A 27,413-nucleotide genomic window follows, 5' to 3' on the forward strand; every position below is an offset into this window, starting at 1 on the left:
TAAACACTCATTCCCCATTCCCCCCTGTGCCCAGCCCCTGGCATTCTCCAATCTGATTTCTGTCTCTATAGATGTGCCTATTTTGGACACTTCATATCAATGGAATCCTACACTACATGGCTTTTGTGTCTGGCTTCTTTCATTTAGCGTCACGTTTCTGAGGCTCATCCACACTGTAGCATGTGTCAGTGTTTCATTCCTTCTTACAACTGACTCATTCCATTGAATGTACAGACTGCATCTGTTTGTCCGTTCATCCCTCAGTGGACATTTGGGCTGTTTCCCCCTTTGGCCACTATGAATAGTGCTCACAGGTTAGTTTTTACCTGTCTCATGTTTCATATAAATAGAGTCATATAATACACGTTCTTTTGGGTTTGGCTTTCGTTTTACATCAAATTTTTGAGGTTGGCTGCGCCAGGTTGAAGGAAACTTTCGAGATCTTTCCTCCAGCGCACTCCACCGGCAGAAAGCACTGGGCACCATTTGTTCTCTGGCAGATAAGACAGACTTCTTGGCTTCCAAAGAAAGTTCAGGTGGGAGACCTCACCAGGAGCCCCCGAACACTCCTTGGCTGACATCAGAAGGTGGTGGGGGAAGATGGAGGTGCCATGTGGAGATGTCACACCAGACCGAGCATAGAACCCCTCACCCCCCACAATCCCCATCCATGGAGGACATGGCCTTGTCCAGGAGTCTCAGCCTGTCCCCAGATCCCACCATGAGCAGTGTAATGGGTCTAATGGCCGTTTCTTCTCATTAATTACTCAATTATGGAGCCCAAGCATTTCTTACCTGGTGCTTCAATTAATTGCTTGTAAACACTCAAGAAAGCAGCCTCGGCTTCCTGACTTCTTTTACTAAGGGCCACTACCTTTGGAAACAAAAGAAAAAATCACGTGTAACCATGGTATGAGTCTACAAGCAAATCTGGTCATTTTCTACTTCTGCAAACATGGGGTGGGAGAGGGGAGGGGAAATGAAAGTTAAAAGTATGGAGTTAGAAAGTTCAGGTTGACATCTCACTTCTACTACATTCCAGGTGTGTAACCCTGGGCAAGCCACTGGCCCTCTCTGACCCTCAGTTTCCTTATCTGTAAAATGGGAGTAAATAATAGAAACTGCTTCCTAGGCCTGTTGTGACAATTAAGTGCAGCTACATATACGCAGCACAGGGCACACAGTAGGTTATTAACAGTCACTATTAGTATTCTTGTTATTGAAAGGCTACACCGGCAGTTCAAACATGGCACATGTTTTGGGGAAAAGGGGGATACACCTAGGGAATATTTCTTGCCACTGAAAATTAAAGAGAAATCATTAAATCTCTAATAAGATATCAAACAGCTTCAACAAATGTCAAGGGTGACAGGTGATAGGAAACAGTTCCTGGTATATACCAAAGGCGCTCAACAAGTGCTTCTTGACTGATGAATGCATGGGTGACTAAATGACTGGGTGGTGAAGACCCACATTCAAGCACTCATTTTCTTGCCCACAGGCTTTTCTTGTTCTGCCAGTAAGACTCCATGAGATGGTTTTGGGTGGGACATTGCTGGGGCTCAGCACCACATCCCTTGGCTCTAGGCTCTGAAATCTGAGCTCTGGCCTCACACTGCCTTCACGCTGGCTCTTGGTGGCCAGTCCCTATGGCTTAGTCCTGGCCTCTCCCTACCATCCCTACCCTCCTTGAGGACATGCTGGGGTGGGTATCTCCCTTGGGGCTGGAACAGCTCTATTCTCCTTGGCACCAACATGCCTCTCCATCTGGTGCCAACCTTCTAAACGATGACTCTGAGTATCTACTTGTCAATCACCCTCTTTCAGAGTTGGGCTTTTCTTATGAATCCCAATGATGCCAACTAAAAGGGTGTTTATTACTGAGTTCCTCCCCTTGAAGTAAGTTCTGGGAGCGCATTGTCTAGTGCAGAGGGTGCTCAACATAATTTGTTGAGAGAACAAATGCAAGTGGGTTGCACCCACTTGGGTCCTGTCTGACACCATACAGTCAGTCATCCATGCTGAGCATGTGTGGTGGCTGGGGTTTGAGGAAAGGCATCAGAATGTTCCGTGGACTTTTAAAAAGGAACTCTGGGTAGAAGCAGGGGCAAGTGCCAGCTGATTCCTTTAATGTTTCCTTGTCTCTGCTGACAGCACTCTCTACTTTCCATTCATGGCACTTGTCCGTTTATAATGGTGTATTGTTTATGTGTGACTGTCTCTTTATGGCTCTCCCACTTAGAGCTGTGCTGTCCAGCATGGTAGCCATTAGCACATGTGGCCAATGAACACTTGAAACGGGACTATTTCCAATTCAGATGGGCTGTAAGTATAAAACACGGGATTTCTAAGTCTCAGAATGTACAAAAGATTGTATAATATCTCAATAAATTTTACACTGATTTTATATTGAAAATTAAAATATTTTGGATATATTGGGTTAAATAAAATATGGTATTAAAATTAAACTCACCTGTTTCTCTATACTTTTTTAAATGTTGCTATTAGAAAATTTTAAATCCCATGTGGCTTGCGTTATATTTCAACTAGACAGTGCTGGTCTAGATCAAGAGTTGGCCAAATCTGGCCCTTCCTCTGTTTGTACAAAGTTTTACTGGAACACAGAGCGACGGCCATTCTTTTATGTATTGTCTATGGCTGCTTTCATGCTACAATGGCTGAATTCAATAGCTGTGACAGAAACCCTGGCTGCAAAGTCAAAAATATTTACTGCCTGGCCCTTTACAGAAAATGTTTGCTGATCTCTTACTTTAGAGGTTCTCTAAATGGCTAGACAATATTTTCAAAAGCAGAGGTCAGAGAGCAGCCTGACTGGCACCCAGTTTGACTCAGATCAAGCTTAGGGCTTCCCACAGTAAACATGCGTCTTAGAGACAGCAGCCATTGGATGACTTGCCTCGTTCAGCCTGTCAGAGCAATGACCTGGTCTGTTTCCAGAGGCCAGTTCTGATGGATCAAAGTCCGATCTAGTGCTGCACCTAAATGTCATTAAGCAGCACTTGGCCTCAGTTTGTTCATCCATCAGGTGGGAAGAAAAATTTCCATCTGCTTAAGAAGCTATTGGACAGGAAAGAGCTAACATGTGGCAAAGAGTCCCATGGAAGTTGGCAAAAGGCTTCCTAATAAATCACATCATTCTTCTTTCCAACCATATAGGACGCCTTTTCCAAGGTCTGCAGCTCTAGTGCGTTTCACTCATGTGCCCAGAACAGGTGAGCTCGGCATAAAAAAAGGCCACATGTCTCTGCCTCATGGCTGGGTCCCACTATGCAGAAGGGCGGGAGGAAAGTGTCCAGAATGACAGATTTGGTTTGTGACAGGCAGATCTTTGAAGGCCATCTGGGGGGGGGGGGGGAGGAAAAGTGGAGGAGGGGGAGGTGGCGGCCAGCTACAGACACCAAGAAGGTCACCATCAGAAATAGCTTAGCGTCTGAGCGTGCGGCATTCACACCACCTGCTGTGGTAGAAAGGGTGAAATGTGTTTGGTCCCCAAGTATGTAAATAACAGGTGCAGAACCGGTTAACCCAGAGGAGTGGCAAAAGCCTGTTCTAGCCGGCTAGCTTTCGTCCATCAGATGCTTAAACCTGGCAAATTTGGGGACCCTGCCCTGAGACTGAGCTTCCCTGACGGAGGTAGCAGTGACATCTATAGGCTACTGAGAACTGCTTCATGCTGAGACCTTTATAGGGAACCATCCGAGCTTCCGGAATCTGAACCCTCATTCTGTGCTCAGTGCTGTATCTTTGGAATCTCCCCGATGACTAAGACGAGCACATGTCCCCATTCTACAGAGGAAGAAACTGAGGTTTAGGGAAGCCACGTCAATTCGTCAAAATGAAAGAACTAGTTGGTGGCAGAGGTGGTATCTGAGCCCAGAGTTCTCTCATCCCAGGGCCCAGACCTGCACCTGGAAAGCCTGTGCTTCTCAAAGTGTGCTGCACAGTCCCACAGGCGTGGGGGGTGTGTGTGTGTGTTTGTGATCAAGTCACATGCTTTCTGAGTGAACATGTACAAAATATTCCCACACACTGGATGCTTGGACAAGAGCTGCAGGAAAAAAAAATCCCCTTCGCCTTGGCTCAGCCCAGAGTTTTCCCAAATGCATTTGGCCACAGAACGTCTTTCTTCAGAAAATGAACCTGGAAACTTGGGTTCCATGGACACACTAAAGAGAACAGTTTCTCTTTACCACAGGGTCCTGTGCTCTGGGGAGGGTGAGGCGGCGGTTCTGGGAGATGGAGTGGGGGATCTGATGCAGCAGGATTCTGGAAGAAACAAAAGACTGATGGACAACTGAGAGGAAGCAGGTGCTCAGAGGGTCTCAGAATCAGTGGTCTGAGGAGCAGGAGGAGTGTGACCTGGGAGAAACGGAATCAGCCCAGGATCCAGGGGTTCCCTAACAGCTGGGGTTTTCACCCTGTTCACCTTTGGGCAAGTCACACCCCCTTTTGAGCCTTAGTTTCCCCATCTGTAAAGTGAAGGTGCTGGGCCTGGGTCCCCTACTAACTCAGCTGTGCAACAATTTTAATTTCCCCAAGCAGACAGACAGACACTCACCTCCCCACACATCAATCCCCACCCCATGGAGGTTTTCATCCAAGACAGCGCAAGGCCATTTCCTCCTGTGCCTCGCGCCATTCCAGCAGCCCCACCCAGCTCAGACCAAGGGCGGGTCTGCTGGGAGACCATGAGGCAGGGTTCGAGAAAATCACCATGCAATTTTATTCTAATATTTGTAATTACTCCCAGGCTAAAAATAAGGCACAGAGCAAAGTGTTTTCAAATGTCGGCATTAATGAACATGTTTTATCCAACATAATGCAGGCCCCCAGATGCATTTGTGTCAGGATCCCTGAGATCTTGTGAGCAGCACCCCGCACTGGGCCGGCTTTCACGGCTGGAAGCAGCGCAAAAATGAACCGTCCCACAAGCGCTGGCTGGCAGGCCTGCTATTAGCAGCAGTATAATCATCAATTACGTCCAATTGCAAACTACTGATTTTATAATTATCAAATGAAGTTCTAACTTCTCACCTCCGCTCAGCGGCAACTAATATAATCTCTCAGTTCAAAAGGGAAGCTTTTCCCCTCTTTTTCTTTATTTGTCTTTCCCTCTTGCTTGCTCTCTTCTGGGAAAAAGAATTTCCAGGCCTCCATGTAAGACTGCATTTAAATTGCTTGTCACTCAAAACAAAGGCGAACCACTCATTTGTAATTCACCAGCCACCTGAACAGGCTGCCTGTTTCCCTTTAAGCATCCATGCACTGAAGCACAAAGATCATTTTTCTATTGTTAAAATTGTATAAGCCAGGGCTTTTTTTAGCAGCGAATACACAATTTCACTTCTCTTCCGAGGGCTCCCGGTATAAAAGGGACAGGAGGCTTTCTTTAGTGCCTTACAAATAAATTTTGCTTTGGGGTATTTAAAAAAAAACCCAACTCTATGCTCATATAATGAGCCAAAAAGCTATCAAGGCTGTATATATATGAGGGCAGGACAGAAGTCATGTTTCCTGTCTTGCCCAGGGTGTGGCCAGTGTATGAAACCGGATGATTAAGATTCATTCTCACGGGCACAGAAGCATCCGTGTCCATTTCCCTCTTTTGGGGAGTTGCTGATACCATGAACGTGGCTCTAAGCTGACTGGCATTTGGCCAGCAGGCTATGGGAGCAAAAACAACTCAGGAATGGGTACCCCAGCTTGGAACTTGCTGTTCCAGCCAAAGGCAGGCTCCAGCTGTGTGTCTGGCTTTCTGGCTACCTCACTCCAGAGGGACAAGACACAGACAACTGCCACTGAGCCCCTGCATGCAACCAGCTGCCTGTGGCTCAGCCTCTGAAGGTCAGGCCCACTTTGACAACAGCTCGGTTTTTCTGCAAAATGGATCATATTTATAACAGCTCCCAATTTTAATCTAGAGCCTTTTGCAATTTACAAAGACCTCTCCCAGGAATTAGTGCGTCTGAGCCTCCACACACTCCTGGGGGTGGCCCTGAGGAGTGTTGGGAGGATGGTTGTTTGAGAGGCCCCAAGAGGCTGATACAGCAGCTCAAAGTCACACAGGAGGCCCGAGGTAGGTGGTGAATGGGGTCTTTGGTCTCAGAGCCAGTGGTGTAGCAGGGAATCGGGCTGAAGTCTGTGACATCGCACCTGAAGCGGGAGAGTAGCTACAATTTGGGGTAAATTAGAACGAACTCAGGTTCACCCCTAAAATGTCCCCTTCTTGTGTCTGAATACACTGTGCTTTCCTGAATGGGGGAGTAAGGAATGGGACTCCTGCTAGCCCACCCGAAGCTCTGCATAAGCGACAGCCAGTCTTTTCTCTGCAGTAGGACTCACAAAGATTCCTGGTTTAAAACAACAGTGAAACCATTATGAGTGATATTGTGATGGTGGATACATATTATACATTTGTCAAAACCCACAAAATGTACAACACAAAGAGTGACCCCTCATGTAAACAGGCTTTAGTTAATAACTGTATCAATATTGTTTCGGCAATTGTAACAAATATACCATAATGCGTTAATAAGGTGGTGGTGAGGAAAGAAGAGGGAGTACATGGGGGCTCTATGCTTTCTGCTCAAATTCTCTAAACCTAAAACCACTATAAAAAAAGTCTATTAATTAAAAAAAATAGACAGTAGTGAGCATGTATAAAGCAGTTACTATGTTCCAGGCACTGCCCTAAGCATTTAACACATTAACTTATTTAATCCATACAATAGCCCTGTGAAGTCAATGTCATCATCTTCTCCATTTTATCAACTGAGAAAAACAAGACATCAGAGAGCTGAAGTAATTTGCCCAAAGTTACACAGCAAGTGACCGAGCTAGGCTTCATACCCTGGGCTCCAGAACTTGAGCCTTTACTGGTGAGAGTAATGGGGCTATCACTGGGCTGTCACCAAAAGCCTGTCCCCTTCCCCATGGGATACTGTCTTGTGTGTGCATCCCATCGTGCTCGCAGGTGACACACAGCGTGTTAGTCTAGGGGTCATGAATGATGGGTGCAGGGCCAGATGTACCCTGTGGACATATTTTCTTGGACCCTCTAGTGTTTTAAAAATATTTGAGCCATTAAAATTCATCAAGTTACATGCTTAAGATTTGCGCATTTTGCCGTATGTAAATTTATACCTCCATAAAGCACTGTGAGCATGAAAATATGTGCATATATATTGAGCCAACATTTAAAAACCAGAAGAGATCCAAATTGCTGGCTTCTCTTAGAAAATCAGAGGATCTGGCCACTCTGAGCCCACACTCCACTGACACCCGCCTGGAGCCCAGTAGCAGCCTCCCATTGAGACAGGCCAGGGGTCGGCAGTTCACACAGGCCTCCCATGCACCTGCACCACAGGTACAGGCCTGTCCAGACCCCATAATAAGCATTAGTCTCTCTCTGGCCTACCCTGACACCCTTTTCCCCTTGCTCTGTCTTCTCCACATTCATCTTGTATAAGCCCCGTACCCCTTCCTTCCTTCAAATACATATTCACAGGCCAGATGAAAAACACGAGTGATGAGAGGGTGTCTCGAAACGGTCTGTCTTCTGCTTCCAGGTAGCCCCACGTGGCTGGCAAACTGCCTTTCCAAACTGCAATAAGATCTCCGTGTGAGCCCTCTACCCCAAACACAGAACGGTTAGGCCCTACAGACTCAAGTCCATCTGGGCTTGGAGAAAAGGAGCCACTTAGAGCATCTGGATGATTCTCTACCTTCCTAGGTGAGAAAGACCCAGCAGGGCTTGGTGTTCTGTGTGTTCTCATGGGAGTGGTGGAGCAAGGAAGATGGGTCTGGACGAAAGGGGTGAGTGGGTGAGGGCAAGAGACTACAAGGACACATGCAACTGGGAATCAAGGGAGGGCTGGAAAGCATCCGGCTCTGGAGTCAGGTCCAAGTGACTAAGGTCTGAAACCTGCATCCCTGGCTGTGTGACTTTAGGCAAGTTGCTGAGCCTTCAGAGTCTTGGCTTTCTCAATGGCGTGAAGTGAGTGGAGGAAATGCCTGGCACAGTGTCTGCCCGGCCAGCGCTTCATGCATGTGCGTGGGGCAAATGAATGAACATCCCTTCCTTGACTTTTCTGCACCTCAGTTTCTCCATGTAGAGAGTAGGGACACCAGACGCCAGCAGTTAAAAGGTATGCTTTGTTTACTGTTACATGTGAGGTGAGGCAAGCCATAAAAGGTTCTTGGGATTTCTGCACAAAGGGCTCTATGGGTGTTAGAAGTCAAGTGTTATCCAAGGGGGATGTGCAAGGTGGAAGCCACTGGACTATGAGTGTGAAGTGTGGGCAGAAGGCCAGTGATGCCAAGAATCACCCCATCCTGCCCTGGCAACAAGCACCCTCTGAAGCACAGGGCAGTCCAGGGGTCTGTATGCCAGGATCAAATGACACCTGCTGCTCCCTGAGCTGGTTCGGTGACCCTGAGCAGGCCTCTGAGCTCTTGTTGCTCCATATTCTATCGACCATGCACTGTGGTGTCCTTGCCCCTGGAGGGAGGGCTGCAGGGGTCTCAGGTGGCTGCAGGGGTCCCAGGTGGCTGCAGTCTTCCCTCTTGAGGCATCCCCTAAGTTCCCAAAATGCCAGCCCAGAAGAGTAGAGTTAAAAGAGCCTGAGTGCCCTTTATGGAGAGGCGGCCACCCAAATGTCATGCAAGCACCACCCTGCCCAGGCTTTTAAATATAGCAGCGTTCTTTCTGGATGTCTCTGTGGAGTGGGGCTCGAGAGCCCCACAAGGGCCTCAGCCAGACACTCAGATCATCACTCTGCCTCTAACTTCCCAGCTGTGGTTCTCTGGTACAGGCTCAGCTTCCTGAGTTGGGCTCCATCCCTGGGTTCCATCCCCAGTCCCCCCACTTCTTTGTGGTCTTGGGCAGCTACTGGCTTTCTCTAATTAGGCCTTTGTTTCCACATCTGAGAATTATGATAAAGATGAACAGTGGTATGAATAAAAATTGCGTAACACACAGCCTGGTAAACAGACAACACTTAAACGATGTCGATATTACTATTACTAATTCTTACCATCTTCAGTGTGCAAAGCATTGTGCCGAGATGAATAAGCCATGGCCCCAGCCCACAGTGAGAAAGACAGAGACTGAGGAAAATTGCAGAAGGCCAGCAGCACTTGAGGAGGGAGAATGAAGGCAGGAGTGGTTTATCCTGTAGGGCCCAGGCTAGAGGAGGGCTTCTAGGAGGAGGTGGCACTGGCTCACAATGGATAAGGTGCTTGATCGGCAGAGGGAGCGAGAAGAGGACGGTGTAATCAGGTCCCTCCCTCTAAGTTCAAGGCTACAAACGCTGGGCCCATGGTCCAAGTCCTCACATGAACTTGTGTTTTTCCCAGGTTTAAAAAAATGTTCATTTTGAGCCAACATTTAAAAACTAGACTTTACATAAAAATGGAGATTTCCAGCCTGTCCAAAAAAACTGGAAAATGTGGCCACAGTGGGCTCACATTCCTGCATAACAATAGCATCAACAATAAAAACTGATAATAGCAAATGCTGAGTGTTCGAGTGCTTTACACCAAGTCTAAAAATCCTCATAAAAGCCCTATGATGTGGGTGCAGTGACATGCTGGTAATGGTTGAACAGCTGGTTATCTGGTGAAAAAAAAAAGGCCCTGACTTGTAGCGCTTGCCAGTATCTGTGGTGTAAATACTCCCTCCCACCATGGCAAATTTTAAGCTACCAATTGTCTCTGACCATGCTGCTCGGTGGATGAGCCTCTTGGGTACATGAGCAGTGGGTATAGTTATCATCTCCACGTCCCAGATGAGGAAACCCAGGCACAAAGAGGTCAACAGACTTGCCCAAGGTCACATAGCTAGGAGAGTGGGTAGGGTGGGGATTTGGAGACAGGCAGCCTGGCTTTGAAGTTTGTGCTCTCAGCCCCCACAATGTGCTGCAAGACCAGACTGTCATAGTCTGCCCTGGCTGTATAAAGCTACTCCTCAGGAGGTGCACAGAGTCCCAGTCTGCCTCAGTCCCCACTCCTCCCTGCTGCCTCGTCTGTGTCTGTGCTGCCCATTCATCTCTGCTTTGGGGTATGAAATGTCACCGTGACCCCAACTTTCCCCCCTGCTTCTGGGAACCCCACCAGGTACCTGGACACAAACAGAAGGCATCCAGGGTGGTGGAGAACCAGCTTCTTTTCCTCTATTCCAAAGCCACCCCTTAGCACCCGACACAAAATGTCAGCAAGACTTTTAGTCCAAATGTCCCCTTATTTTCTTTGCCAGGAGAACTAACAGCATCAGTTTATCCAAAGCAACTTTTCCGTTCCCCTCTCCCCTCCTGCCGCCCTATACAACAGAACCTGGAAACACAACCTATAGGGGAGGAAAGACCAACCCAGTTCACCTTAGGTTGGAAACGGAATGGCTGCTGCGTCCCCTACGCTGTTGGGAGAATGAGCCTCCATCTGTGAGGGGAGGGGGCTCGGGTGGGGAACCCCATGTTCTTTGCTGCTTCTCAGAGATAGGCAGCCCTTGTGAAGCCCCCACAGCCCACATTCTCCCAGCTGAGAGCCCGGATGGCAGCACAGGAGGGAGAGGCATATGTTTGGTAAGAAACGTGGAAATAATCAAGTGTGAGTAGATTCATGTAAGTAATTTAATTACCTCGCACAGCTATGAAATCTCTTGGTTTCTGCTTCTGTTATTAATGGTGAATGTTAACTATCAGAGGACATTGGCTGAGGTTTCCTGACAGGCTGGGGGCGGGGGGTTTAAGTGTCCTCAGGCTGCCATGCCTGGCTTCTCATGGATCAGGCTAGTCCCTGCTTCCAGCTGACCTCAACCCCATCTTGTTGGAATTGACTGGGAGATATGTTATATACCTTGTGATGGACACGCCCAGCACCTCCTATGAGTAGACTTGTCAAAAACATCAAACATGCATGTAGTCAATCCTCTAGATCCAACTTCCAGTGCATAGCAAATACAAGGGACAGAGGCACAGGTACATCATGCCACGAGAATGCAATCAGCAAACTCTCAGCTGGAGGTGAGGTGACCTGCCCAAGGTTGCACAGCTAGTGGTAGAGGTGGGATTTGAAACCAAGCTCATAAGCACAGCACACTCCTGAGACTGCATGAGATGCTGAAAAAGTGCAGCTGGGATTCCCAGAGGGTGGGACAAGGAACCAGAACAGCCCAGCAGCAAGGGGGCGCCTCCACCACAAGGGAGAGGTTCCCCATCTGCCCTCTCTTCAGGCAGCTTTCTCAGTGCTTCCTCAACCAGTCCTATATTCAAATCCCTGGGATGACGAATATCATTGGCTTATCTTTAGGCCAGTTGGCGCTTGGTACAGTCAGCTGCAATCAGGGGGAAGTCTTCAGAAAGAAATGGCCCAGTTATTTCCACATTAAAAACAAACAAACAAAAGAATGGGTTTGGAGAGGGAGTTTACAAGCTTACAGATTAGAAGATGCAGCAGAAGTAGTGTGACCAATTTGTCCCAGTTTGCCTGAGATTTTTCCTGAGACTTACTGGTTTACACCAGAAACCAATATACTGTTGTATGTCAACTAAAAAAAAAATTTGTTAGAAATTTTTTAGGTAAGATGATACTGGGGTTATGTTTAAAAAGAGATTTCTTAGTTTTTAGTGCTACGAACTAAAATATTTACAGGTAAACAGATACAACGTCTTGGATTTGCTTCAAAATAATCCAGGGGTGCCAGAGGGAAATGGTGTGTGAAGAGCTATTGAAACTGGGTCCCGGGGCTCACTGTATTATTCCCTTTACTTTTTTGTGTTTGAGTTTCCCATAATGAAGAGAGAAGGGAGGGAGGGAGGGAGGGAGGGAGGGAGGGAGGGAGGGAGGGAGGGAGGGAGGGAGGGAGGGAGGGAGGAATGATTGCAGGAAGATATACATTCTTTCAGTCAAATTTGACCACTTGCAATTTACAAGTCTGACCTAAAACATGGATCACCAGACTTTTCTGTAAAGGGCAAGAGAGTAAATATTTTCGGCTTTGTAGGCCGCTGCCCTCCCAGTGTGAAAGCAGCCAGATAATATATATATGAAAGGGCGTGGCTGTGCCAATAAAACTTTATTTACAGAAATAGCAACACCACGTACTTGCTCTTGTGATCTTAGGTAAGTCACCTAACTTTCCCAAGTCATAGTTTCCTTCTCTGTGAAATGGGGATAATTAATAGTAACTACATCAAGCTAGGACTCAAACCCCAGCTCCACCACCTTGGGTTAGTCACCTTACCTTATGGGCCTCAGTTTCTTCACCTGTAAAGTGGGGAAAATGCCAATACTGCCCTCACGGGACTGCCATGAAAATTAAATGACACAACAGTGTATCTGGCACACAACAGATGCCCCACAAATGTCATCATAGCTAATATCATAATAAATTCTTGTGTTGGCTGGCTTGGATGGATTTTTGTTTCTTGCACGCAAGGATTTTTAAGATGAACCGCCAGCTGCCCTTGGCACTGACACCTCCCACTTGGAGGCTAATGGTAGGGTTTGGGTCTCCTTTCTTCCCCCACCAAGGCTACAGACAGAACCTAGCCGGAGAGAGAACACACAGAGGTGCCGCATTGCTCCTGACAGCCCGGGCAGCCCAGGCAGTTGCTGTTCCCCCACCCACTCATTGCAAAAAGCAACAGGCAAGGCAAACAGATGGCAGAGAGATGGCTTTTTCCCTCTCCCCCTAAATAACAAGATGAGAGGGGAAAAAGGAAAGACGAACAGATTTCCACCGGCTAGATCAAAGAGAAATGGCCATTTTTGCTGATGAGCTTTGCTTAAACGCCATCCCTGTGCCCAGGCACATGACAGTTCTGGAGTGGGACTGGGAAGGGTCCTCCTTGCCATTGCCTATCGATGTTTCATTAATTTCTTTTTGTTTCCCGCTATGGTGTACACCTGACTCAAGGTGAAAGAACACAACTGGGCTGCGACTTCTCAGATTGATAGATTGCGTTTCTGTGCTGGGTCCGTTTCATGCTTGGTGACTTTGCAGCAAAGCAATTATCACTGTGGAATGCATAATGGCCTAATTAATAACTAATGTCAGGTTGGCCTCTGAGCCATGATTATACCTTAGCAAGCCAACTTGTTTTTTCTTTTAAACATTCCAAGAGAAAAATATTATAACTGACTGGTTATATTGTCAGTGTCCCTACCCTGTGGACACAGGGTGTGGTAGTAAGCATGAGAGCCTGGAATGAGGAGAGGAGTTCCACCACCAACTGGCTGTGACCTTGTTCAGTGTCTGACTTCTCTGCGCGTGAGCATCTCCTCCTGTAATCAGAGCTACCGTTCTGAGAGTGGGATTCCTGTCATATTGATATGAAATCTAGGGTATTTAATAAAATAATGGTTAAGGGCAAGGACTCTGGAGCCAGACTGCCTGGGTTTAAATCTTGTCTTGGCCACTTACAAGCTGTGTGACCTTGGGCAAGTTACCTAACCTCTCTGTGCCTCATCCTTCTCATCTGTAATGTTGGTAATAACAATATTTACCTTATAGGGTGGTCATAGGGATTAAAGAGCTGATATCTGTAAAGTACTTAGAATGCTGCCTGGAACACAGCGAGAGCCAGAGCAATGTTTGCCAAGATTGCTATGTCAACATTCATTTAATAAACATTTATTCAGCACCTATTATGTCTCAGGCACCCTTGAGTGACCTGGGAACATAATGGTCTACAAACTGCTCCCTCTCTGTCAGTCCTCAGGCCGGGACACCACTACTGCTGCATATTTCAAGTGCTCTAAACTCCAATCTCAGAGTCAACCCCTTTCCGCCCCACACAGCTCCAGAGGCTTTTCTAGAACAGGCTTCTGGTGTGCTATGCATTGGGCTGAGCACTCCACACACATGAACATCTCATTTAATCCTCATGAAAAACCTGTACACCAGGTACCATTTTATTGATGAGGAAATGAAGGCTCAGAAAGGGGACGTGACATGCCAGCTATGACAGGCCAAGATTACCCAGTTATTGATCAAACTGCAGCTCAAATCCAGGTTTGCCTGATACCAAGGCCTGTGTACTTACTACCACACCTCACTCTTCATGTTCCACCCTGCCCAAGTCTTCCTAATTTGAGCTGGGACTTCACCTCCACCAGGAAGTCTTCCCTGATCTTCTTGGCATACCCAGAACATTTTGCTCCTATTTCACATTTGCTTTTTTTCTTAATGGACAGTGGGTGTGGGCTTCCAATGGATGGCTTGGCCTCCTTGTTGGAAAGAGCTAATTTCTTCTCTTAGCCAGTCCAGCACACAGCAGGGCACACAGTAGGGGCTTTATAATACGTGCCAAATTGTTAAAATCCTCCATTGCTCTTGCTTTGCTGCATCCTGGACTTGGCACACCCCTTGAATTCCATCTCCTGTTCATCTGTTCAAAATGTACCCATCCTACTGTGTAAAATGTCTGTGTTCCAGCTCCGTCACTAATAGATAATGAGGCAGGTCATCCATCAGGGGGTCCACAGTGCAGTGCTCATATGACCCTGGCTATTATTCCCCTCCTGGGCACACAATGTTAGGCTATATTTCCAACTCCCTTGAAATTAGACATGGCCTTGTAACTAAACTCTAGCCAAGGGAATGCGGGCAGAAATGATGTGGCCATTTCCAGGTCTGGCCTTTGAGAACCTCCCATGAGACCCACCATATTTTCTTCTGGCTCCTCCAGCCAGTTGTTCAACATTTACCAGCACCACCGGTTATTTCCACATGTCTGTCTCCACTAGATGGAAGAGGAGACCCTACGGCAGAGAGTCTCAACCGTTAGAAACACCAGCAGCTTTAAAAATCCTGATGTCTAAGTGTCACACCAGACTAAGAATGTCAGACACTCTGGGGTGAGACCAGGCCTCAGTATTTTTTTAAAGCCCTCAGGAGATTCCATTGGGCAGCCAGGGTTGAAAGCCAGAGGGCTTGTCTAAGACAGAGTGTCTCAAACCTTAAGGGGTACACAAATCACCCATCACTGGGGGACCTTATTAAACTTCAGATCTAATTCAGAAGGTCTAGGGGGTGAGAGTGGGGGGCAAATCTGCATTTTTACTAAACTGCGATGTAGATGCTGCTGGACCATGGACCACATTTTGGAACTTAAATCTGAGTCCCTTTAGTTTGCAAATTCCTTTCAGCTGGGTGATCACATGGACTCCCCACACCCATGACCCTGGGATAGACAAGGTGGGTGTTACAATAACCCATTTTACAGGACAGGAGACTGAGGATGGAGGTGAAGGACTTGCCTAAGGTCACACGGCTAGGGAGGCTGGTGGGGCTTGGACCTGGTTTTCCAAGACTCCAAATCCAGCCCCTTTGTCTTCACCAGCTGCATGATCTGCGTCTGGGGATTACATGAACCCGAAACAGCATCTGGGCCCTTCCTTCTCCTGGCCGTGTGACCCTACGTGGGTTTCTCACCCCTCTGGGCCTCACTCCTGCAGAGTGAAGGTTTCAGTGGAACTGGGAAGGGAAGCAAGGGTTTGCATGTGTGTTCTAGGGGAGCTGGTTGGAGGGGAAGGAAAGAAACGCTAAATAACCATGATCCTACAGCCCCGTCTCTGGGAGGCTTATACATCAAGCTCTTTACTTGTGGAGTAAAGCTCTCTTCCTGGGAGTAGGGACAGTTACCATCCCCATTTTACATCCAGGGAAGTTGGGGTTCCCTGAAAACCCTGGCAAAGGAGAGAGCTGGGATCGTGAACCCAGGTCTGTGCGACTCAAGGCTTATTACGTCATTTCCACTCTCCCACAGGTGCCCGGTGAATGAGTAACTGTGCTCCCCCTCTTACCCTTAATACTTAGCACAGTTCCTGGCACACAGTAGATGCTCAAGCATTTCTCAAACACGTGAATAAATAATAATGTTTATCACCTTAGCCCTGGTACCTGGCACCTTGACCAGCACATAAAACACCTATGAATGAATGAGGGCATGAGTGACTGTGTGAACGGCCACATGTCCCATGACACAGGCATGGCTGCTGCACTAGCTTTCGCTTTTGCCCCCCTCCCCACCCCTGGCAGATGCAAGTGCTAAAAGACACTTGGCCGACAGTGGCATGAGATGGATGCGCTCCCTGCGGCCTCATCTCCCCACCGACTGGCCCTGCATGGCCTTCCACAATGCAGTCCATTAAAAGGCTTGTAAATTTTCATACACGAAAGCGGACCGTGGCGTCAGCACAGACTAATTGTTGTTAAATGTACGGGAATGTTACTGCCACGCCGCTGGAACGATCACTCTTCCCACCTCGGCCCATTCCTCTGCAGGCGGAAAGCTTACAACGTTCGCACAAGGCCAAAAAGCAATTCGTGTCAAAAAGATCAATAATATAAAAATAAAGCATGAGAATTCTAGTTAAAGGGAATGTCATATAAATATGTGCTTCACGTCCATGATTCCAAGATTAAAAAAATCAATCAATATCGTTCTTTAGATGATGTTATTTCTAATGAGAAATACCCGGAACAACTGCAAATAACTGCTTAACTGGGGGAAAAGCATTAATAATTTACTTTATAAGGCCTATGATGCCGAAAGAAAAAAGACTGCTGCTGCCTCTTAATTTGGTTGTAATACGGCATGACAGGTTCAATGATGCTTCGGTGGGTTCTTAATATTAAATTCAGAAAGATGTTCAGCTCATTATAAGTTTTACCCCAAGCTGGGCAAGGTAAAGCCAGAGGGGCAAGACTTGGTTATGGGAGCCAAGGAGACTTGCACCATCAACATTATTAAGTCATCAAACAGGAGGTGTAGGAAGTGTGTGTGCACATGGGTTAGCCCAAGACAGTAAGGAGGGACAGAAGTTCTTTTCACTGCAGCTGACTTAAGCTGCAAACAAAACCCTACTTATTGAGCACTTACGATATGCCAAGTCCTGCGCTCACTGCTCAGACCAGGCTCCCTGTCTGTGCTAGGCTTCCCTGGAAGATTCTGCCCGATAAAGCTCAGCAAAGACACATCTGAAAGGCATGGGTCTAAGTGATGAGGCCCTCTCCAGCCCTAACTACCTGCAAGCGTCCAATTCAGGCCCTCAATCTAGAATCTACGTCCTCAGCTCCTCCTATACCCCCCAGGTCCCTCGAGGGGCTCCAATCAGCCCTCCAAGCTGAGGTGGCAGGTGGGTTTGGGCAAGAGAAGGGAATTTGCAGCTCTCTGCTCGCTTAAAAGTGAGGGACTCAGGGTAGATAGAGTTTGGCACCCTTGACTGGTGAGGTCTGCAGGGAAGAGTCTAGGATGCCTAGGACTACAGCAGGTCCTGATGTCTTAAATCTCAGACGAAGGTGGCACCCAGAAATCCACCTGAATCAGGCTGGCAAAGTATCCTCATCCCATTTTACAGATGGCACAGTAGAGGGTAAATGACTTAACTAGAGTTATACATATCTACTTGCTGACTGATTGTGTCATTCACTCATCTAACAAACACACACCAAGGCTGGCAGCTGTCAAGTTGGCAGGCACCATGCCATGCTTTGCCACCTAAATCACCCACAGGGGAGACAGCAAGACCCTGTCCTTTGCTTTTTTGCAAATCCCCATTTCAACATTACCTCTCTGCTCCTCCACACACAGAACTTCTACTGATCTGCTCGAGACTCCCTTTAGCCATTGGGGCTTGTCTCAGAGATGCACCCACTCCCATTAGAATAAATACAAGGGAGAAGAGACAAACGCCTCAGAACTATTGACACTCCTGACCTGGGCCCACGGAGGGCAATGCCAGGCCTGGAGCTGAGAAGGTTTACGCCCTCTGTGTGCATTGGCTTCTGCCACAGGGACACCTGCCACGCCCCCTCTGGAATGAGGATGGGAGGAAGGCTGCACTCTGCAGACATGGACTAAGAACTTGGCACGCGGGGAAATGTTTTCAGAAGACTAGAATCTGCCACAAGGCTGAGGAAGAGGGGGCAGGGGTGGAGAAGAAAAGGGAGGGGAAGGTGGAAGAAAAAAGGAGGGGAGAAGAGAGAGGAGGCGAGAGTAAAAGAGAAGTGGGAAGAAGGAAGAACCTGTATTCTGAAAATCTGGGTGTTCTGGTGATTTATTGCTGTGTGAGCAACCACCCTTGAATGCAGTGCCTCCAAGCAACTTCTTATAATCTGTCATGGTCCTGTGGGTTGACTGGGCTCAGCTGGGTGGCTCTCTCTTGTCATCTTCTAGGTGGTCACAGCAGCTGGAGCTCCTCTCTCATCCACCAGGGCCTCTCTATGTAGGTTGGGCTTCTCACAGAAGGGTGGTGGCAGGGTAGTCACACTTTTTATGAGAAGCTGGGCAGGAAGAGGCAGGAGGTGGAACTGCCCTGTCAGCTAAGGCCTCCGCTTGGTACTGGCACAGGGTTACGTCCGCCACATTCTATGGGTTGAAGTAGACACAGGCCCAGATTCAAGGGATGGAGACAGGCTCCATCTCTCAATGGCAGAGTGCCAGGACATCATGCAGATGTGCATGGGATGGGAAGTGCTGTCCAGCCATCATGGGGAAGGGTGTGAACGTGAAGCTCAGCAAACAAGTGAAGGAAGGAAACCAACAGGTCTCCACAAGCTCTTGACATGATTCCTGGAAATCATTTCAATCATAGAAATTGAACTCCAGGGACACTCTTTGAGGGCAGGGATGGTGTTTCACCATCTTCGGACCTTCCACGGCCCTCGCCTGGAGTCTGGCACACAGTAGGTGTTCCATGAGTATTTGTTGAGTGGAACTGCAAGATTCCAAGTAGAACAGTGGCGCTTTGGGTAGGACACAAATGCTGGCCCTCCCCTACATGAAGAGGGGTCAAGCTGACAACAGGTTGTGACCTTCACTGGGCGCAGCGCCTAAAACACCACCTGGTATGCAGGAGGTTCTCCATAAATGTTTGTTGAGTGAATAAATGATTGCATGGACTCAACTGATGATGAATACATCTCTTGGAAAACAGTGTCTTGGCCTCCTCTCTAAGCTCCTAGAAGGTGCTCACACCATAAGAGCTCCCTCTGACCCTGAGAGAGCACGGAGAGAACATCTCAGCCTATGCAACCAAACACACCCACCACAATGAGGACAAACGACTCACCAGACACTCAAAAGAGACTTTTATTGAACTTCGTGCAAGCTTACAAGCTGTGACAATTTACGGACAAGGAAACAGTGACCCAGAGACATAATAAAGTCACTTGCCAAAATCAGATAAGCAGTGTGAAGGTGGGACTCAGACCCTGGTGTCTGAACACCACACTCTCCTGCCTCCCCTGGGGGTCAGAGGCCCCGTCAGCCCCCTTGATTCCCAAACTGTTGTGTTTCGATCAGGCCCAGGTGAATGTGTCTCTTCCAGCTCAACCCAAAGGGTTTGCTATCATGCAGGCTACGCCACCTTCATGGTACAAGAAGGAAGCAGAGAAAAAAAATCTCCCAGCAGTCGCCCTGCCATCTTCCTGGCTGGGGCATTGCACATAGTCCTTAGAAAAGTTTCACCTCTAGTTTAGCATAACAAAACTTTTAATTTAGATGTTTTCATCTCTCTCTCCAAGTAAAAATAAGTTTAAAATAATGACTGTAATAAATGAAGGTAATTAATTGTAGTTTGTTCCTTTACTGTCTAGTCAGCTTAATTTTACCTTTTCAACTAATAATGAGAAAATAATTTTTGTGCTCGGAGGGTTAATGATATGTAACTGCGAGAACTGCTAATTGCATGTTGCAATCCATCCATCAACAACCCCATCTGTGCGACTTGATTATGTTTGCTAAATTATTGCTTTGAATTATCTTTCATAAAGCAACTTTTGTAATTAGCGGGGCTTTCGTCTTGCTCTTTTCTCTGCGAGCAAGGATATTCAAACTTTGGCCATTTCAAGCTGTCTCCATTAAGCCACCTTCTCTGGCTGTCTTTGTTTCCCTGAGCAGGGGGAATCAAGGCTGGCCTTTAAGCAATCAAGGCGGAGAGGAAAAGCTTCCTTGATTCGCAGCAGGGCAAATTCACTTCCTCTCCGCCTCCCTCCCACCAGCACACACACGCAGACTTGAAAAAAAAGACAAGAAAAAAAAAAAAAAAGACCCATAACACTCACATATATAGTATGAAAAGATAAAGAGGATGCCCAGATTCTGTATACACCGAGGCTGGTAGAGTAAAATTAGGGATGAACTTGAAGACGTTATATTTCAACAAGAGGTCCACACAGGGGAAGAAGGAGTAGCGGTATGATATTCAGCCCTGGCGTTTTATGGGCTAGTTTATGTGACTAGGGAAGGTGTTTGCCTCGGGGACTATTCCTGGGAGGTGATTAATACCCACTTGGGAATCCTCAGCTCTGAGCCCAGAGCCTGGTGGATCGTGAGAGAAAAGCGGCATAAAGGATGAACCCTCATTAAAAAAATTAAAATGAAAATCAAATTTGGATTATGAACGGCCTGTGTGTGTGTAGCTTGTCCTGGATGAAGAAGATGCTTTTTATTAACACCTTTCTTTGGCGGTGTGTCTCCCCTGAGGCCTGGGGAGGGCCGTGGCTGCCGCAATGGATTAGTCAATAGATCATGAGGAAAGCAGGGGTTTCGGGAATAAAACGCCAGACAAATGTAGTCTTTTTGGTACATTAAAGGGACAATGAAAAGCCATCTTAAGAAAATTAATGAATTTCTTTGAAGATCCCCAGCTATTACAACAGTGTCTATTCAACATGCCAAATGGGTTTGGAAATGAGAATTCAACTTTGTCTCTCCTTTTGGCCCCACTAAGACTTACTCTCCCCCAACACTTATTGAGTACCAACTATGTGCCAGACACCCTGTCAACATGTCAAGTGCCTCTACTTAGTTCTTTAAATCCTTGCAGTTAAGTTACATTTGCCAAAGAAGGAAAGCTGAAGCCCAGAGACGTTAAGAAACTTCCCCCAGGCCACACAGCTAGTGTAAGTGGCAGGGCTGAGATTCAGGCCAGACCTAAGTCTTATTTGCATGTGCTTCCCACCATCCTGCTCTCAGGTCTCCTGTGGATCATCAACCAAACCTAATGTTTAACTTCTTCTCCTATGGAAAAGATGACATAAGTCATGCCTGTTTCCTACAGGGACAGAAAGACTCCTTCTTTTGGATAAAAAGCCTTGAGCACCTAAGAAAGGGGCAGAATCCAGCCCTGGTACAGTGAAGGCTGGATAAACCTATATTGGAGGTGACTGGCAGGAAAAAAACAAGCAAGACTTCTAACACTGAAGGCAACGTTCAAAGCACTTCATCGGTGTTAACTTTGTTCTTCCTCAGTCACAACCCTATGAAGTAGGTATAATTATCATCTAACTTTATAGATTTGAAACAGAGGCACAGAGAGGTCAAGTAAGTTGCTTAAGGTCAAACAGCTAGTAACTGGCAGAGGCAGGATTCAAACCCAGGCTGACTCTGGAGTCTGTGCTCTTCACTCCCTAATAGCTCTCTACATGCCAGGCATTACATTAAACCTTTCCCTGCATTATATCTCAGTTTATTCTCAAAACAACATGAAAAAGTCTATATAGTATCTTTATTCCCATTTAACAGACAGGGAAACTGAGGCTCTAAGTGGCTAAGAGAAGCTCCACCACACCAAAAGTTTGATACCTATGTTGGGGCTGAGCAGAGGGATCAGCTGCTTGAGAGGCTCATGTGCTGAGTGTCCTTCATGGGACCAGGAGTTGACAGATGAGGACCTCTTTTTTAAAACACACAAGGCCATGACAACACATTCCCAACATTATTAGTCTTCTTTCTGTTTTTGTTTTCCCCCCCTTCCAGCTCAGGCACCTCACAACCAAATGAATCAATACTGAATGGCTCTATAAATAAATAAGCACATCAGTCAACTCAGTAATAAAATGAAGGGATGAAAAATATGGAAATCAGCGACATTTGTGTAAATCCAGTTATTGTTTACTTTAATATTGCCTTGTGAGCTTATGCAGCTCCAAAGAGACAGATTTAAAGTAATGTGGCACTTGTCAGATGACAGACTTAAAACGCATCTCTGCCGGCAAGCTCTGGGAAGGGGCAATCCTTCGGGGGTCCTGCTTGAATCCAGGGGAAGACCAAGAAGAACCCCGTGAAGATGGAACATGTGAGAAATGACCTCCCCTTCCACTCCCCTGCCTACGTGTAATTTCATTCTTTTCCTAGCCTACCTCCTATACCAGCCAGACAAGTGGACATTCTCAGAATCCTGGTCACAAAGTCAAGCCAAGAAGAGAAATGGGAGAGGTCCAGCTACATCCCAGGGCTCCAGGAAAGCAAGAGGAACTGGCTGAGGGCAGCTCGGCTGCTGCCAAAGGAACTAGGGCCTGATGGGTGGGCAGGTAGAGAGGATTTCAGGACAGGCTGGTAAGTGTTTGGACTTATCTGCAAGGCTGCCTTAGAGAATCAAAGCAGAGTAGAATGCCAGAGGAGAGCAAAAATGACCAAGTACAAACGTCCAAAAATGAGAAAACAGCCTGGATGGTGAAGTGGTTTGTTCAAGTCATAGATATTACACGTAGCAGAGCTGGCATAAGACTGGGCAGCATCTAGGAAGAGGGGCATTTCTTGGGATCAGACACTGGGCTCTCATCAAACACAACAGAGAACCCACTCTTAGCACAACACCATTGGCTGATCAGAGGGAACGGGGCAGAGAAATTTCTCCCAAATGTCCAGAGGCTGCTGGCCTCCTCTGGTGACTCCAGGTGGGATAGGGGAGGGAACTGAGTTTGGGATATGCCATGGGCCTTCAGTCTTACCTCAGCCTGGAAGCTTTTTAATACAGGAGCCACCATCTCTCTGATTTCCTGAAAAAGAGATCAGTGAAGAGTTCACCATAGTGCCAGTTGGGACACCCATGGCCCCTGATTGCAGCTCACTGCTGTCCCCTAGGTCAGCATTTCCCATGTGTCCTGTGGACTTGTGCTCAATGGAATTTTGTTAAGAGTTCCTCAAATATACACCTACGCACAGACACATACACATAAGGAGACACATCAAATCCAGCATCGAGTTTCTCTCCCGCATGACTTTTTGAAGCCTTTAATATAATGCACACTGGGAATTTCTAGAAGAGGGGGAGAGGAAGTAGCATTTCCCAAATGGATTTGATCATGGAATTCTCTTTGATGCAAGAACCTGTGCGACTGGAGGTCCATCATGGGATACTCTTTGGAGTGGGGACTGGAGAGATGACCCCAATTCTCCACATACAGGTTCATGTCACCAAAGTCCCTTCACGACAACCTTCAGTCCTTTAGGTGTTGTCAGGGACTGTCTCCTTCAGGTTGCCATCTCTGCTTCCCCACCCAGCATTTTAGCAACGTTACTCTGTATTCGTCTCTCCTTCCTCACCAGAACGTGTGGCTTCTGGCAACCTGGTTGGGTCATCCCTCATGGCATCCAGCTCAAGAGGAAGGGCTCTGTAAAGGTCTGATGACCTCCATGGCTGTTTTCAGAAGGGAGCCTCCTATTTCCAGACCCTAATGTCCTGCTTTTTACAAGTGACTTTGAGGTTCCCAGCCCCAAGGGCTCCCATGGTGGACTCCTATGAGTTCTCCCCGGCATGCAAGAGAGAGGCTTTTAAAATCAAGCGTCCCAAGATCCCAACCCTAAATGCTCCAGTTTCCTCTGCAACCCATGGGTGAATCACCCTGCCTCTTTCAGTCATGACCCACAAGAAGGAGCTGGGGTCGCACAAGCATGGGGAGGGAGTGGGCAGCAGAGAGAAGCAAGAAAGAAAAACACGGGCAGAAGAATACCTATGTTCAGGTAAAGAATAAGGTTGTGTTGCTTCTGCCCTGGAGAAAATCCCACTTCTGGGTTCTGGGTCCCTCTTCTCACTGACTGATGTGTCCCCTAGGGCTTCGCAGAGCCTCTGATATGCAGATGTATGTTGGGGATCTTCAGAAGGGACATAGGTAGTACATGTGAACCAAGTGGATTTGATCACGGGAAACCATAGGCACACAGGCTGAGTAATGGGGGGAAAAATGCAGGTCAAAGGTTGTGAACGAAAGGGCCATCAGAGGCTGGAGGAAGGCAGGCTGGGAGGTCCTGTGGCAAACCTCTGGAGGGAACACAAGTCTAATGAGGGTGATAGCTACTCAGCTCTGTGTGGTGACTGTCACATGGGCATGAAGCCTCCATGTGGCCAGGTCTACCAAGTAGTCTCAAAGACGCTGGAAATCGAGGTTTTTGGTTAAAATCTCCCGAGATGCTAAACATTGGCAACTTACTATAAAATTTAAAAGACTTTATAAACAAAATAAAACAGTTGGGCAGGAAACCTCTGGTTCAGGTTCAGGAAATGTCAGTGCCTGAAGGGACTCAGGAACCAAGTCTCCAGTCCCCTGAATTTACAGAAAGGGAGACTGAGGCCCTGAGCAGACTGGCTTGCTCAAGCCTCTGCAGGATTGAGGGGCACGGCTGGAATCTGATGCAGGTCAACAGATTCCCCAAAGAGGCTCTTCTCACCACCCCACACTCAAGTGAGTTTAGAGGACTCAAGTCTGAGGAGGGGGTTAGAAGGACTTCAGGCCAATGCCCTGTCTGCTTAACCTTTGGGGGAAGAGGAGCCAAGGCACCAGCGGGATGTGAGCTGGGCTCCAGCCAGATGATGTTCTTAAATAAAGCCTTGGCATGACTCTCCCCATCAGGAGAGACTGGTTCCAAAAATGAAAATTTTCAGAGGCACGACTATAATAGGAATGGAAACTTATTCCTCCTAATTACGTAATTGCATAATTATGCAGTATTAAAATTATGTAAGCCGAACTTGAGGCTTAAAACCTGGCCTGGATTTCCCTCCTCACCTGGGCCTGGGGAAGGGGGATGAGATGGAAGGCTATGAAGGCCTGGGGTGCTTTCGTCTCTGCTTTGCAGAGACTGGAGTTAGAGGCAAAGCTTCTGGTACTCATTCCAGGCAAAAAAAAATCAGTTTAAAGACCAAGATATTCTTTGTTCTAAGAGGGAAGGGAAAGTTGCTCAGCATTGCCATTCTTAGCTCCTGTGGTCAAACTAAGGATTTGATATGGCCTTTCTGAAGCCAGGACATGGGAAACAGAACTAAGATTCCTGCCCCATCTCTAAGCGCACTGTCCTTCAGCTCTCAAACCTGAGTCCTTCTAGTTCTAGATGGATCCTACTTCCCTCTCTGGCACTGAAGAACCAAAGATATCCATGACTCGTGCGAGGAGGGTTCCACAGCTAAGAGGCTGCCCCCTCTGTCCGTGTGGCCCGATTCCTGATAGGCCTGCCTCTTCTCTATCTTTCCATGGACTCCTCCTCCATCAGCAAGATGGCAACAGGACCCCTTGAAGACTCCAACAGGCAGAGTGGAATCAACATCTCCAAGTCTGATGCTCCCAGAAGGCGGGATCCTGCTCTACCCTCCTCTGAGACCCAGGCCACTGGAACAGGTTTGCACAGACACCTCAACTAACCTCTGCTGACCAGAGCAGCACAGTGAGCTTTAGAGGTGGTCAGGGTCTCTGTTTCCCATAATGGCTCTGAGGTGCCACACAACTGCCAACATTATATGGAGTCAGAAGGCTTTATTTTTCCTATTTGTATTTACTTTATCATTAAAAAAAAATAAAATTGAGAAGCAACAGGGGGCCTGATAGAAGAGGGAAAGGAATTCACACATTCACCCCTGTAAAGAATGGAAACAAGTCCTTTCTAGTCTCTTCTCCTGGGGGGCCTTACATTGCTTGGGGCTGGTCATTATCTGGACCACCCTCATGGCAGCTGGGAAAGACAAAGCTGGTGGCTGGAGTTGTAAGGGAAAGGGGGAAGGGTAGAACAAGGCATGTATATGGGGGGTGGGAGGCAGTTTCAGAGATGGAGGGAAGGACAGGAGGGGGTGGTTGTAGCTGTAACCTCTCAGACGCCAATGGAAAAGTAAAGTAAAATAAAGAACTCTAGACAGATTGCTTTTGCCATCAAGGCCAAGCTTTTGACTTAGATATGAATGTGGGGAGAGAATGGATGTTTTATAGAGCCCTCAAAAACAATGACTTCAGTGGAGAAGTGCCCTGCCCTTACTTTAGACAGCACCGCTGAGCTCCACTATACTGAGTCCCCGAAAGAATGGGGGCTGTAATTTTTCTTTGGGGCTAATTAGCTTCTTTTCTTGTTAGTCACTTATGTCTACAGTTTTCAAAATATAGTTTGAACAAAGAAAAATCTGCATTCCTACTGAGTTAATTCTATAACAGCAAATATACTGTACCTCAGGTACATTTTTCTTAAATTCCCGGCGGAGTTCAATTAAATGTTTATGAGAATGTTCACTCTCCTCCTGCCGTGCAGACAGCTCAGAAGCGACGGAATTAAGCTCCTTCTGGAACAATAAAAAAAGAGAGAGAGAAAAAAGAAAAAGATTTTTTCCCCTCCTTTTCCTTTTTAATCATCATACAAAACAGCATTCCGAACAAGTTTTCTTAACTTACAAAGCTGAGAAAAGACAGGATATTGACTCCTGGCACAAATGAATAATTTACGAAACTGGGGATGCAACCAAAAAAAATCCAGGGCAGCTTTTTTTGTTGGTCGGAAGTCGGGCCAGATCAATAAACTCCCATAAAGTTGGGTGGAGTTGTTTTTTTCATCTCTCCCCCACCCCCCTGCCCCACCTCTTAAATTTCCAAACGAGCGATGGCATAAGCTTGTCAGTAACTGTAGAAAACATCTCCAAACCGTGTCAAAATAGTCAAGTGCGGCATATTGTATGGGCATATTATAGTGTAAGAAAGTGCTGTCGACAGCTTTCATATATCAGAGGTGGGAATCGTTCCAACTATGACTTACTTACACTTAAGGGTTCATAAATACGCCTTTTAAGATATAGATGGCTTTTTAATTTCAGTAGATTTTGGAAAAATGAAGGTGCCAATAAGAAGCAAGCTGACCTTTTGTGTATCCTGCAGTAAATCATTTAAGGTTCACTCCAAGTGTAAGAAATATTTCATTGAAGACTCCTGAATCCAGAAGAAATGGATTAGAAGGAGCCTTGCTTACGTGCAGTGAAGGTGTCCAGACCAGGTTTTTGCAGGACATACCATCGAGGGGGAAAAAGAGAGTGAAGGATGGAGTGGCGGAAGCACCAGCTCACACACGTCACAGACAATGCCTGCTGGTGGTACATGTATATTTGATCACCCCTCTTGTGGCTTTCTTCACTGTAATGGCAGCAGTTTCACAAGGGGAGTACAATTCACCATGAGTTGTCATGGATTTCATTTGCATAATTCAAGAAACACTCTGTTTATGTGGTCTGCTGCTTTCCTGCACCATCCCAAGATGGGCTTTTTTTCTGGACCATAACTCGAGGAGCATTTCTGTATTTATCACCCGATTATATCTGCAGCAATCAAGCCCTATAATTTCCTAAATCCGGTGATGCAA

General features: G+C 47.0%; 1 protein-coding gene across 2 annotated transcripts in view; it reads right to left on the reverse strand.

The window, feature by feature from the left end:
- CUX2 (cut like homeobox 2) overlaps positions 1 to 27,413 on the reverse strand; it is a 163,170-nt gene that overhangs the window by 34,754 nt on the left and 101,003 nt on the right. The window contains exons 2-4 of one of the 2 annotated variants that reach the window (XM_081122602.1): positions 26,239 to 26,349; positions 22,763 to 22,810; positions 796 to 874 (exon numbers count right to left, since the gene is read on the reverse strand). In XM_081122602.1, the coding sequence (XP_080978728.1) occupies positions 796 to 874; positions 22,763 to 22,810; positions 26,239 to 26,349 (238 nt within the window). The remainder of the gene's footprint in view (positions 1 to 795; positions 875 to 22,762; positions 22,811 to 26,238; positions 26,350 to 27,413) is intronic. The other variant, XM_081122603.1, reaches the window with a different exon arrangement.

Source organism: Miniopterus schreibersii (assembly GCF_964146895.1).
Source record: "Miniopterus schreibersii genome assembly, chromosome: 20".
NCBI lineage: Eukaryota > Metazoa > Chordata > Mammalia > Chiroptera > Miniopteridae > Miniopterus > Miniopterus schreibersii.